The sequence below is a fragment of the Rhinolophus hipposideros genome (assembly GCF_964194185.1).
Source record: "Rhinolophus hipposideros genome assembly, chromosome: X".
NCBI classification, from domain to species: Eukaryota; Metazoa; Chordata; class Mammalia; order Chiroptera; family Rhinolophidae; genus Rhinolophus; species Rhinolophus hipposideros.
The window spans coordinates 84695745-84708622 of NC_138046.1; the positions used below are offsets into that span (position 1 = coordinate 84695745).

General features: G+C 46.7%; 1 protein-coding gene and 1 pseudogene across 3 annotated transcripts in view; both read left to right on the forward strand.

Moving 5' to 3' along the window:
* The window catches only part of SMC1A (structural maintenance of chromosomes 1A), a 36540-nt gene that overhangs the window by 5864 nt on the left and 17798 nt on the right, over positions 1-12878 (forward strand). For both annotated transcript variants that reach the window (XM_081041804.1, XM_081041805.1), the window contains exons 5-18: positions 17-255; positions 934-1192; positions 1287-1427; positions 2187-2269; positions 3107-3314; positions 4488-4673; positions 4763-4942; positions 5034-5180; positions 5270-5407; positions 6273-6389; positions 6497-6603; positions 9811-9952; positions 12482-12627; positions 12719-12872. In XM_081041804.1, the coding sequence (XP_080897930.1) occupies positions 17-255; positions 934-1192; positions 1287-1427; positions 2187-2269; positions 3107-3314; positions 4488-4673; positions 4763-4942; positions 5034-5180; positions 5270-5407; positions 6273-6389; positions 6497-6603; positions 9811-9952; positions 12482-12627; positions 12719-12872 (2247 nt within the window). The remainder of the gene's footprint in view (positions 1-16; positions 256-933; positions 1193-1286; positions 1428-2186; positions 2270-3106; positions 3315-4487; positions 4674-4762; positions 4943-5033; positions 5181-5269; positions 5408-6272; positions 6390-6496; positions 6604-9810; positions 9953-12481; positions 12628-12718; positions 12873-12878) is intronic.
* Positions 10345-10721, forward strand: LOC308494246 (large ribosomal subunit protein eL28-like; annotated as a pseudogene). Its single transcript has one exon. The product of its transcript is annotated as a large ribosomal subunit protein eL28-like (transcript).

A 12878-nucleotide genomic window follows, 5' to 3' on the forward strand; every position in this document is an offset into this window, starting at 1 on the left:
TCCCCTATTTGCACAGGCTGACCGTTACCAGCGCTTGAAGGATGAGGTGGTGCGAGCTCAGGTACAGCTCCAGCTCTTCAAGCTTTATCATAATGAAGTGGAAATCGAGAAGCTCAATAAGGAACTGGCTTCTAAGAATAAGGAGATCGAGAAAGACAAGAAGCGTATGGACAAGGTAGAGGATGAGCTGAAGGAGAAGAAGAAGGAGCTGGGCAAAATGATGCGGGAACAGCAGCAGATTGAGAAGGAGATCAAGTAAGAGGCAGGCCTGGGCCTGCAACTTGTGGGAAACCAAGAGACTATCCTGTTTCCTAGGGCTTCTCTGAACCTGGAGTCCAGCGCACATACTAGTTTCTCTGTTTTCCCCTTGACTTGCTTTGGGCAGAACCAGGCACATTTCTTGATTTGCATTTTAGACGAATAGAGTATTTAAGTACTCAGGCTCTGGGTAGATACGTACTCAGAAGAGGGAGAACTTAGAACTTGACAGAGGCGTGGCCTTGCCAAGCTAGAGGTAACGAGAGGCCCGGGCACTGGACTGGCGGGGAGTGCCTTCCTAGAAGAGGAAAACTGGCGCTGAGAGTTTACAGGACAGAAATTTGGAAAGGTTAGAGCCGATGCGGGTCAGCTAAGTGAACACGGGGTGTTCATAGGAGTTGTTTACTGAGGTGCCTGGCCTGGCTGGTTGAGGTTGGGGTGGCAGCTTTTCCTTATGGAGTGGCTGGAATGCCAGGCTGAAGGTTCCAGGGGGTAGTCACACTGCCCCTTTTTGAGGAACTGTGGGGCATCAGGCCCTTGTTCTTTGAGGCAGTTCTCCGAGGCTGGCTAGGCGTAGGGGTGGGGCTCAGGCCCCCTTTTCTTTGGATAAAAAGCCGGGGAACCCTCCCTTCTCCAACAGCGTTAACTGGTTTTCTCCCTCCCCTCTGGCAAAAGGGAAAAGGATTCAGAGCTGAATCAGAAGCGGCCTCAGTACATCAAAGCCAAGGAGAATACCTCCCACAAAATCAAGAAGCTGGAAGCAGCCAAGAAGTCCCTACAGAATGCTCAGAAGCATTACAAGAAGCGTAAAGGCGACATGGATGAGCTGGAAAAGGAAATGCTGTCGGTGGAGAAAGCCCGGCAAGAGTTTGAGGAACGGATGGAAGAGGAGAGTCAGAGTCAGGGCAGAGACTTGACCCTGGAGGAGAATCAGGTAAGGTCTGGGGGGTTGGGGGTGGGTGGGGAGATCGCTAGGCTGACATGGACTGACTGGTCATCTGTGTCCTCCTTCCCTGTCCCTAACACAGGTCAAGAAGTACCACCGGTTGAAAGAAGAAGCCAGCAAGAGAGCAGCTACCCTGGCCCAGGAGCTGGAGAAATTCAATCGAGACCAGAAAGCTGACCAGGACCGACTGGATCTGGAAGAGCGGAAGAAAGTAGAGACAGAGGTGGGCATGCATTATAGGATTAGGGGAAAGGAAATGATGATAGCCTTTACAGTAACGACAATAGCTAACATCCAGCAAGCACTTACTGTGGGCTAGTCACTATACTGTACATGTATTCACCCGCTGAATTCATCTGTTTTCAGATGAGGGAACTGTACCACAAAGGAGAAGTAATTTGCCTAAGGTCACTTCATCATTAAGTGGCAGAACCAGGATATGAACCTGGGCAGCATAGATCTAAAGCCCGCACTCTTATCAAGTATACCGTTTTCCTAATAATAATAGTAAAATAGAAAGTTGTTATAGTACCTCAAGAACCTACAGTGTTCAGGTGTTCTGCTAAGCACTTCTTCGGCAGTAGGCATTAATACTAATAGCTACCTTATATTAAGCACTTAATGTGTATTTCTGAAGGGGAGGTTACCTGCGTTTTACAGATGAGAAAACAGATGCAGAAAGGCCCCAAAAGCTTTACATGGCTTTGGTGTGAGCCTCCCTGAGTGGTGAGGAAGATAGCCTAGACTGGGTAGGACGCTTTGAGAGGGTCTCGTCGGGTTTGGGGAGGCCCCGTCAGTTAGCAGAGCCACGCCAGCACGGTCTGGGTCTGCTTTTCAGTAGGTCTCCTGCGTTCGTGATAGATTGTCCAAGACTGTTGGGCTCTTGGGTGGGTGGGCCATAGGAGCTATAAGCCCAGGCCCCATGGCCTTGGAGTTAACTTGCTCAGCCCCGGGTGATGGAGCATATTTGTGTCTCTCCCAGGCCAAGATCAAGCAAAAGCTGCGGGAGATTGAAGAGAATCAGAAGCGGATTGAGAAACTGGAGGAGTACATCACGACTAGCAAGTATGTGGCTCTGCAGCCTTCCCTCTTACTTCCAGGCCTCTTCTTCTTCTTCTTTTTTTTTTTTTTAACTTTTGTTTTAATTAGTTTCAGGTGCACCAAACAACGTAATAGTTAGACATTTATCATTTAAATTCCTCACACAGTGGTAACCCTCACCCACTACCCCCCTGACATCGCACACAGCCATTACATTTCCACTGTCTCTATTCCTAATGTTGTACTCCGCTTTTTGTAACTATATATATATAAAATTGTAGTTGGCATTCATTATTGTTCAGCTTCAGCTTCAGGTGTACAGTGCAGTGATCAGGCATCTACATCATCCCTGAGGTGGTCTCCCTAATGGGACACGTGTCCATCGGATACCCTACAAATTCTTTACAACATTATTGATAACATTCCCCAAATTGACTTTCGTATCCCTGTGGCCATCTTGTGGTTACTGACTGTGCTTTCTAATCCCCTCACCTTCCCCTTTATCCCCCACCCCGCTCCCATCTAGCACCCCTCAGCTTTTCCTCTGTGTTTCTACTGTTTCTGATTAGTTCATTCATTTATTCTTTTCTTTAGATTCCACATATAAGTGAGGTCATATGGTATTTGTCTTTCTCCGTCTGATTTATTTCACTTAATATAATGTTCTCTAGGTCCATCCATGTTGTTGCAAATGGTAAGATTTCTTTCTTCTTTACGGCCGCGTAATACTCCATTGTATAAATGTACCCCAGCTTCTTCTTGTGAACCCTACGTGTCCTGACCCTCCCTAGGCAGAGGCACTGTCAGCCGAGAGCACTTCCTGACCAGCCAGGGTAACCCGTGTGTCCCCTCACTTTGTAGGCAGTCTCTCGAGGAGCAGAAGAAGCTGGAGGGGGAGTTAACCGAGGAGGTGGAGATGGCCAAGAGGCGTATTGATGAGATCAATAAGGAGCTGAACCAGGTCATGGAGCAGCTGGGGGATGCCCGCATCGACCGCCAGGAGAGCAGCCGCCAACAGCGAAAGGCAGAAATTATGGAAAGCATCAAGCGCCTGTACCCAGGCTCTGTGGTAAGAGTGGGGAGAGAACTCATTTCCCGAGCACTTCCTTTCATGCTCACTTCGTCATTTTCCCAGCAGTCCTGTGAGGACGGGATTGCCAATTGCATTTTCACAGCTGGGGAAACTGAGACTTAGGTTAAATGACTTGCTCAAAGGTGCACAGCTTATCAGTGGAAGAACTGCAATTCAAACTGAACTTGTTCTGACTCTTAGCCTGACGTTCTTTTTATCCCACCAATTGCATCTTCCTGAAGGTTTTGTCTTGCTATGTCCACTCCTCTGTGGGAGGTGGGGAAACTGGAGAGGCCCTTGGAAGGGGAGGGGGCGTGGAACAAGAATCAGTCTCCCAGGAAGTAGTTCTGTGCAGGCTTTGCCATGAGCTTGGTTGCCATGTACCAACTGGCTCATTCACCAGACTTGATCAGATCTCTTGGCCTCTTGGACCAAATCCTGAGTTCTTGGGTTCCCTAAATATTATCTGTCTTGCTGTAAGCCCATCCCTGGGTTCAACTTAATTGGGTTCCACAAATACCAGGTGCTAAAAAAATGTATACACATTTTACGAGATGTTAACACTTTGGTCAACGTTGTTCAAGCAGTAGTTCGCAGTAGTCAGAAGTGTCTGGACGCTGATGGTAACCACTTTGAGCACCTCTTGTAATTGCAGAAGTCAAACGTGACTTGTAATCATCTTTTGTTATTGGTATAGATTGAGTAGTACAATTTTAATACAGTTTTTTCCTTTCTTAAAATGTGGGTGCGTTGTTTTGGCACCGTCTGTATTTCCTGGTCTCTCCTCTAGACACTGCTGGAGAGTTTATAAGGGTGAATTAGGCTTAGTCCCTGCCCTTGACGATCTTTCCCTTTATTTCTTGGTTTGGGGGGCATGGGGGAAGTGAAGTGGGAAAAGAGATTTCTTTTGCTGAGTGCTGGTGAGAATTTGAGATAGTGGGTGGCAGTGGTCTGCGAAACGGTAAGAAAGAGGTTCAGAAAGACGACTTGGGATTCAGACATGACTACCTGCAGTCGTTGCTTTGGGGGCAGAGGAGGCTTTTCTTCCATAGCCTGGGGGTTGTGTTCCCCATACAGATTCTGGTCCGTCTCCCTCTCCACGCTGGGACTTGGGGTTTCTGAGCCAGCCCCAAAGCCTCATGCTTTATGTTTCCTTTCTGACTTCCTCAGTACGGCCGTCTCATTGACCTCTGCCAGCCTACACAAAAAAAGTACCAAATCGCTGTAACCAAAGTTCTGGGCAAGAACATGGATGCCATTATTGTGGACTCGGAGAAGACGGGCCGGGACTGTATTCAGTACATCAAGGAGCAGCGTGGGGAGCCTGAGACCTTCTTGCCTCTGGACTACCTGGAGGTGAGGCCGGGGGGGATGGCGTCAGGACAACACGTGTAGGCCCCTCCCAGCCCTCCGTGCTCTGCCACCTACTGAGTTTCTCCCCGCAGGTGAAACCGACAGATGAGAAACTCCGGGAGCTGAAGGGGGCCAAGCTGGTGATTGATGTGATTCGCTATGAGCCGCCTCATATCAAAAAGGCCCTGCAGTATGCCTGCGGCAATGCCCTGGTCTGTGACAACGTGGAGGATGCCCGCCGCATTGCCTTTGGCGGCCACCAGCGTCACAAGGTAGGGATGGCTCCCCTGCCCAGACCGCAGCCGGGCAGGCTTCGTGGGGGAGAGTCCTCTGTTCAGCTCCTCCTCCTCCTGCTGTGTGCAGACAGTGGCGCTGGATGGGACCCTGTTCCAGAAGTCGGGAGTGATCTCCGGTGGGGCCAGTGACCTGAAGGCCAAGGCGCGGCGCTGGGATGAGAAAGCAGTAGACAAGTTGAAAGAGAAGAAGGAGCGGTTGACAGAGGAGCTGAAAGTAAGCGCTGTTGTCCCTAGGAGCGGGGGGTCCTAAGCCCAGGCCGGCCACCTCCTTCCCATCTCGTCCCTCTTTCTTGTCCACTTCAGGAACAGATGAAGGCAAAGCGGAAAGAGGCAGAGCTACGTCAGGTGCAGTCTCAGGCCCACGGACTGCAGATGCGGCTCAAATACTCCCAGAGTGACCTAGAACAGACCAAGACACGACATCTTGCCCTGAATCTGCAGGTGGGGCCTGACCTTCAGCCCTGTTTCCTAAAGGCCATCCTCCCATTCCTGGCCTAGGTTTCTCTGGGGGGCGGGCCTTTGTCCCACGTCCCTCTCTCCTCCCAGGCTGCTGCAGGGAACCAAGCGTGGCATAGAATCAGCCAGGCTTTCAGATCTTGACTCTCTATGGCGTTAGGCAAGTTACTTAACCTCTCGGTGTTAGTTTTTTCATTGTTATCTGTAAAATGGGAATTAGAATACTATGTGCTTTATAGGGTCATTGTGAAGATTGAGTCGGTTAATGCATGTAAAGTGCTTAGACTGATTCCTCGTACCCAATAAGTACTTAATAAACATTAGGGGCTATTAGTGGCATAATTCATTCACTTAATAGATATTTGAGCTTCTCCTAAAAATGAATTGAAAGTGAGCTACAGGCATTTCAGTCCCTGTGGGTAAGGGTACTCTTCCATGTATGTGAATGTGTTTGATCATGAGGTGCTTCCCCAGACCACCCTGCGTGTTATGTAATATGTAGTACATACATTGTTTTGCCTTTTTCTCGAATCAAAAAGTCTGTCTAAGAGTCTGTCCTAAAACACATCTGGCCGCAAGGGTTATAGCTAAGGGAGCGTGTGCCTGTAAGTAATCACATTTACTGTGTGCCCAGCCCTGTTGACGGAAGCAGGCCGGCTGGAGGCCAGGGAGGAGGCTGTGTGCTGGTTCAAGTGAGAAATGATGGAGGCTTGATTGGGACTAAGGCACGTTGTCTCAGTGTGTGGAGAGCTGGCCTTTCCTGTCCCCTGTGGGGACAGTGCGCTTGGGGTGGCCCTTTTCCTCCAAGGAGCCTGGTTTCTTTTTGCCCTCTCAATCCTGTTTCTCGCAGGAAAAGTCCAAGCTGGAGAGTGAGCTAGCCAACTTTGGGCCTCGTATCAATGATATCAAGAGGATCATCCAGAGCCGAGAGAGGGAAATGAAAGACTTGAAGGAGAAGATGAACCAGGTTGGTGGGGGATGAGCCAGGCCAGCATGTGCATCAGGGTAGAACCGGGGCCGGAAGCAGCCCTCTGACCCAAAGGGCCGCTTGCCCTCCTTTGCTTCTCCTCTCAGGTAGAGGATGAGGTGTTCGAAGAGTTTTGTCGGGAGATTGGTGTGCGCAACATCCGGGAGTTTGAGGAAGAGAAGGTGAAGCGGCAGAATGAAATCGCCAAGAAACGGTAGGTGGAAGTGTGGGTAGAAGAGGAGACTGGGACGCCTTTGAGCCCTCAGCCTGATGTCGGGGGAAGTCAGATGCCATCATAAGGCAGGGAGCAGCTCCTAGAACAGTGGGCATTTGTTGTAGGTCAGCCTTATAGAACAGGGGCAGTAGGGAGGCAGTGTCACATAGTCTAGTGGTTAAGAGTGCCAGCTTTAAATGTGGTTTACCTGCGTTAAAATCCCAGCTTCACAACTCATTGTCTTGGGCAGTGACTTGATCTCTCTGAGCCCCAGTTTGCTTATCTATAAAATGTCTCGTGGCATTGTTGGGTAGATCAGATGGAATAATTCTTATAAAGTATTGAGCATAATACGTAGCACCTACTAAACCTACTAAGAGCAATGACTATTGGCTTTTATTATTATCATTATCCTGATGGACAATGCAAGGGAGGAGGAACAAAGTTCTAGGTTGGAAGGATAGTAAGAACAAAACAGCAGTTTCTCCTCTCTTCCCCACTTTCGTTTATTCATTCGTTCACCAAACCTCTGAGAACCTGTGTTGTGCCAGACTGTCCTGTGCTAGGCCCCTCGGAAGGGGCCCGGAGGTGGGCATGCGACCCAGTCTCCCTGACGGGTCGTCCCCTGGATGCTGACCTTCGTCGGCAGTTCATCCAGCACATCGCCCATACAGAAGCTATTCTTTGCTTTTCTACCTCCAAGCCTAGCTCAAGAGATACAGAATTGAATTAAGAGACTGTCCTTGCCCGCAAGGAGTTGAGTCATAGAGCGGGGGGGGGGGGGGGGAGACAAACAAGTAGATCAGCAATTTCAGAACTCTGTGTTTGATGAGATATAAGATACAAGATACCTGAGATATAAGATACAGAGGAGATGGACAAGGAACTGCAAATCAACAAGAGGAAAAATGAAAACTAGAGACCAAATAGAAAACTGGACAGAGGATATAGGTAGCATTTTTGTGGAAAGAGAAGCTTGACTTGCGAATTGATGTTCAGCCTCATTCCTAATCAGAGAAGTGCAAATTAAAACAATCTACTGGTATCTGGTGAGAATAAGTCTACGTAAGCCCTATGACTTAGCAAAGACACTCCTGGGTGTATATCCCAGGGAGAGCCTTGCCACGGGGTCACAAAAGGGACACACTTAGAGTTGTTTATCTTGGCATAATTTGTGATAGTAGGATGTTGGCAATGTAGATCGCCATCACTGAAGGGGAAGTATAAGTTAGATGTGATAAATATACAGACTGGAATAGTTCAAAGCAAGAACTAGATTCGCAGGCAGTGCCAAGGATAAATTTATGACACCGTGCATTTGTGTAAATTTAAAAACAAAATGACATTTTACAAGGATATGCAATTGTCAGGCTATATACATATGTATGTACCGGGGGACCAAAAAAATGTACACATTTTAAAAGATGTTATCTATGTATTAAACTTTTCGAAGTTGAATTACAGTAGCAATGTGTAGTATGACGTTTGCTCAAACGATGGCGTTAATCGAATGAATGCTAGCGGCATTCATTGTATTACAATTTTAATACAGTTTTTTCCTTCCTTAAAATGTGTATACATTTTTGGGGGCACCCCTGGTGTGTGTGTGTGTGTGTGTGTGTGTGTGTGTGTGTGTGTGTGTGTGCACGCGCGTGCATGTATGTATGTCACTTTGGAGTACATGTTCACCATAAGGAAGATAGTGGGAATGAAAATCAGGGATTGAATCAGAGGAGACAAAGGAAGGGTCTTGCACAGATAGCAATCAAGTGTATTATGAACTGTGAGATGTGATTAATTCAACTGGGCCAAAAAGGGAGGAACCCAACCAAGTGTAATAGAAACGAAGAACCTGCTTACTGCCTTCAGAAACGGTTTTACAGAATGAGGAATGATGAACAGGAGACCTGTAGAATGAATAGGCTTTAGCCAGCCAGGCAGCAGGACAGCATGCTCAGAGGTGTGAGAGACCGTGCCTTGTTAATAGTTTTGAATGTCTGGAACATAAAAATGGGGTCAGGTGGAAGGTGGGGGTGGTGGAGAGGTCAGCAGTGGCCAGATCACAGAGGGCTTTATGAGACATGCTAAGGAGATTGGACTTAAAATTGCATAGCTCAGAATTACAGAGTTAATTACATTCCATTTGGATTATAGTGACTAATAGGTTTAAACTGCTGGCATGACATCTGGCAGCATCTGTCACACGATATTGTGGGGAGGGGGCAGTTGGAAGTTAGCCCTGACTGGCCTTACTAAAATTTGTATGCTAGTTACATGCTATTTGAGTTTCTGAAGAGATGGGGAGGAGGGCAATAGCAGGCATCTTGTATTTTCTCCATGATTTTTACTACTCAAGCTCTGCCCCTTAGCAGTTCTGGAATCTTGGGGTGTGGGTGTGCATGTGGGGGTGGTAGTTGGAAAGAGTCAATATGGGCGAAATACCTGGTAATGATGGTAACTAAAATTTATTGAGTACTTACTATGTGCAAGGTATAGTTCTAAGGACATCATACATATTGCTTGGAAAATCTCCCAGTAACTCCGAGGTAAGTACTATTATTATTTGCATTTTACAAATGAAGAAACAGGCATGGAGAGGATAACTGACTTGCCCAAGAGTACACTACTATTAAGTGTGGCAGCGTTGGGATACCAATCCTTATATCCCACCACGTTATATTGTACTGATGCCATAGAAGGAGCCTGGGTTTGGTGTTAGACCTGGGTTCCGATCTCACATTTGCCGTTTACTAGCTCTGTGACTTTGGGCAACGTATTTTACCTCTTGGCCCAAGTTTCCTCATTTGTAAAGTTAGAATAACAATGCCTACTTGTAGAGCTGTTGATTAGAGGGTTAGAGGTAATGTATGTAAAGTACACAAGCTTAATAAGTTTTATTAATAAAAATAAATTATACCTGGTGGGTTCATGTGGACCTTTTGGTGCTTTCATGTAGGAAGTTGCGGGGGCGGGGGGCGGTGTGCTCTTGAGTCCTCCAGTGTTTAAAGAGGGATTAATGATTAATGGATTTTGGCTCAATCTCTCCTGCTTTGTGCCACTTCCACAACGCTAGGCTGAGGAACTTAGTTCTCCAACTTCATGGGACAGTTTTATGTGGATATGGGTGGATGAGCTGAGTGGTGATTGATACTCAGCAGTAATCCTGGGCCCCTGTGCCCTGGGCCTAGTTCTCCTTTCTCCCTACAGTTTGGAGTTTGAGAATCAGAAGACTCGCTTGGGCATCCAGTTGGATTTTGAAAAGAACCAACTGAAGGAGGACCAGGATAAAGTACACATGTGGGAACAGACAGTGAAAAAGGATGAAAATGAGATAGAAAAGCTCAAGAAGGTAAGGAACAAGAGCATGAAAAGACAGACTAAAAACTGCGAGAAAAATTAGAAGAGATATACTAGAAGGCTAATATCCATAATTTATAAAGCTCTAATGGAAATAAAAACACCAAGCCCTAAATAGGAAAAAAGGGAATATGTGGCACAAGCAGTTCAAGAAGAGATTCAAATAGCCCATAAACACATATAATTTTCTTGCTAGAAATCAGAGAAATGCAAAGTAAAACAACAATCAGATGTAATCTGTTTCCTATCACATTACTCAAGCCTTTTTTTAAAGGATAAGGCCATGGCACATAAGACCAGCATTCTTAGGCCATATGGCACCGTGGATCAAGAGTCTTCTGGCTCTTTCCATCTCTGGCTGCCGAAATGAGAGGCACTGTCGCCATGTCCGTGCATCTGCAATGGATGGTCCTGCACAACTGCTCCAGCTTCCTGATCAAAAGGAACAAGCAGCACCGAGCCCAGTAATCCGAGGGCCCGCACCTCCTGCTACAACAGGCTGCCTGACCGTGGGCCTGGAGCCAGCGGCCAATGGCAAAGGTATGGCGGTCGTCATGAAGCGGAGAGCCAGCCACCTCCGTGTGGACCTCCATCAACTAGAATACCTGGGCCCCCTTAGCAGCATCCGGCACGTGATCTGCAAGAACAAGGACCGCCCGGACCTGTGCATGGCTGCCATCGGCAGAGCCAGCACCATCCTGCACAGCCAGGAGTCCGTGTCGCTGAAGAGGAAGCCGGCTCACCCCACCAAGAGCTCCTGAGCCACCTACCCCCCAAAGCAATAAAGCATAAAGTGTCAGACGACTTTCTCCAACCAAAAAAAAAAAAAAAAAGTCTTCTGAATGTTGCTCCCCTCTAACTCAGTAATGCCTGAGCAAATCCACAGTGCTGGCCCAGCTTTGTGCACACAGGCTGATGTTTATTACAAGCATTTGTAGTTCCATTGGGAAACTATCCAGTGTCCCCTGGGAATTAGGAATTTAGCAAATTATGCTACATTCGTACAAGTATTGTGTAGTTTAATGGTCTTCAAATTTTAGTAATACACTAAAGGTAATACACTTTTAAAGTAAAAATATTCCCAAGATCTCTAGTGTTGGCTTAAAAAATCCTTAATGCTGCTTAAATATATATACAAACATACATACTTGGAACACTTAACCAGAAAGCCAAGACAGAGTTACAAATTGAATTTTATAATTAACCACGTTAATTCAGTGCAACAGATGATGGTGTTTTGCTGAAAGCGAGTCCCTTTTCACAGTGCGCCTGTGCTGCTAACTGCCACGGCTAAGTTCCTTTGAGTTGGGCGTGCCTGTGCCGCCGGTTATGGTCTGGTGACTCACTTCCTACACCCCTTCTCTTTACATTTCTATGAAATCTTTGTTCCTCACAGCATCCCTTCCTGAGGTGATTTGGCCTCACTTGGTCTGAACGTATCATGGCTTCTTGGTCTGCCTATATTGTTGGTTTCTGTGTGTGTGGTGTTTTTTTTTTTTTCATTAAACCCCAATGATTAAAACAGTCCTTTTTGGTGTCACCGGAATCGTAAATCCAGATGCAGATTGGGCACTAAAATCTGGGGCAGAACGAGGTGGGCATCTAGGTGATCCAGAAGCATATATTTCTATGACTTTTTGACTTTTTATTTTTAAATCATTTTAAACTTAGCCGAAAGTTGCTAGTAGAGATGGGTAGAGAACTCCCATCTACCCATCAGCAAGCTTCATCCGTCACTAACACGTTGCTGTATTTGCTTGTGCATATCTCTCTATACATATTTTTATGAGCCATTTGAGTAAGTTGCCCACACATCCCCTTTCTGTGACTTGAAGATCAAAACGAAAACAAAACAACGAAACGTTCTCCTTTTAAATAATCGGAACATTGTAAGTAATCCAACAGTCCCCTGTGACCACTCAATCCCAGTGCACTTAGTCTTCCAGGGGCTAACCCATGGAGTGTATTCTGCTAGACCTGCAGGTACTTAAACTTAGGTACTTTACATTCGTGTATGTGTACTCGTAGAAAATAGACCATGTTGTTTATGGGTTTAAAAAAACAACATTAATGTTGTATAGCTCAAGACAGTAGTTTTGATGTGGAAAAGATGCTCAAGTGTAACATTAAGTCCCACTATCAGGTTTTTGTTACAACCTAGTCTTAACTCTAGAGCTGTCTATAAGTAATGCTGGGAGGAAATGGGCTACAATGTTAATTGGTTATCTCTGGCTGGTAGGATTATGAGTGATCCCCCCTCCCCTTAATACTTTTTTTCTATACTTTGAACTTTTCCATAGCAGGCAACTGGTAAAATGGGGTGTTTGGGAGAGGGCAACCAGGTCATTTAGAATAAGATTAAAAGAAGCTTGAGGGGTGATGGGAGTTTGTGAAAACAGAGCTCATTGAAGAGAGGCTCCAACAAACTGCATGGTTTAAAGGGTGGGAGCAAGGGGAGAAGGTCCTAAGGTGAGATAAGGAAAGCCTTCACCTCTTGTCCTGTTTCCGCTGCTGGGACCAGGAGGAGCAAAGACACATGAAGATCATAGATGAGACCATGGCCCAGTTACAAGATCTGAAGAATCAGCACTTAGCCAAGAAGTCGGAGGTGAATGACAAGAATCACGAGATGGAGGAGATTCGTAAGAAACTGGGGGGCGCCAACAAGTGAGTGGGTTCAGGCCTGGGGTTGGGACAAGTAGGTGGAGCAGACAGCCTGCTGGATTTGGGTCTCACCTATCTCCCTGGATCTTCTTAGGGAAATGACCCATTTACAGAAAGAGGTGACCGCCATCGAGACCAAACTTGAACAGAAACGCAGTGACCGCCACAACCTGCTACAGGCCTGCAAGATGCAGGACATCAAGTTGCCACTGTCCAAGGGCACCATGGACGATATTAGTCAGGAAGAGGTGAGT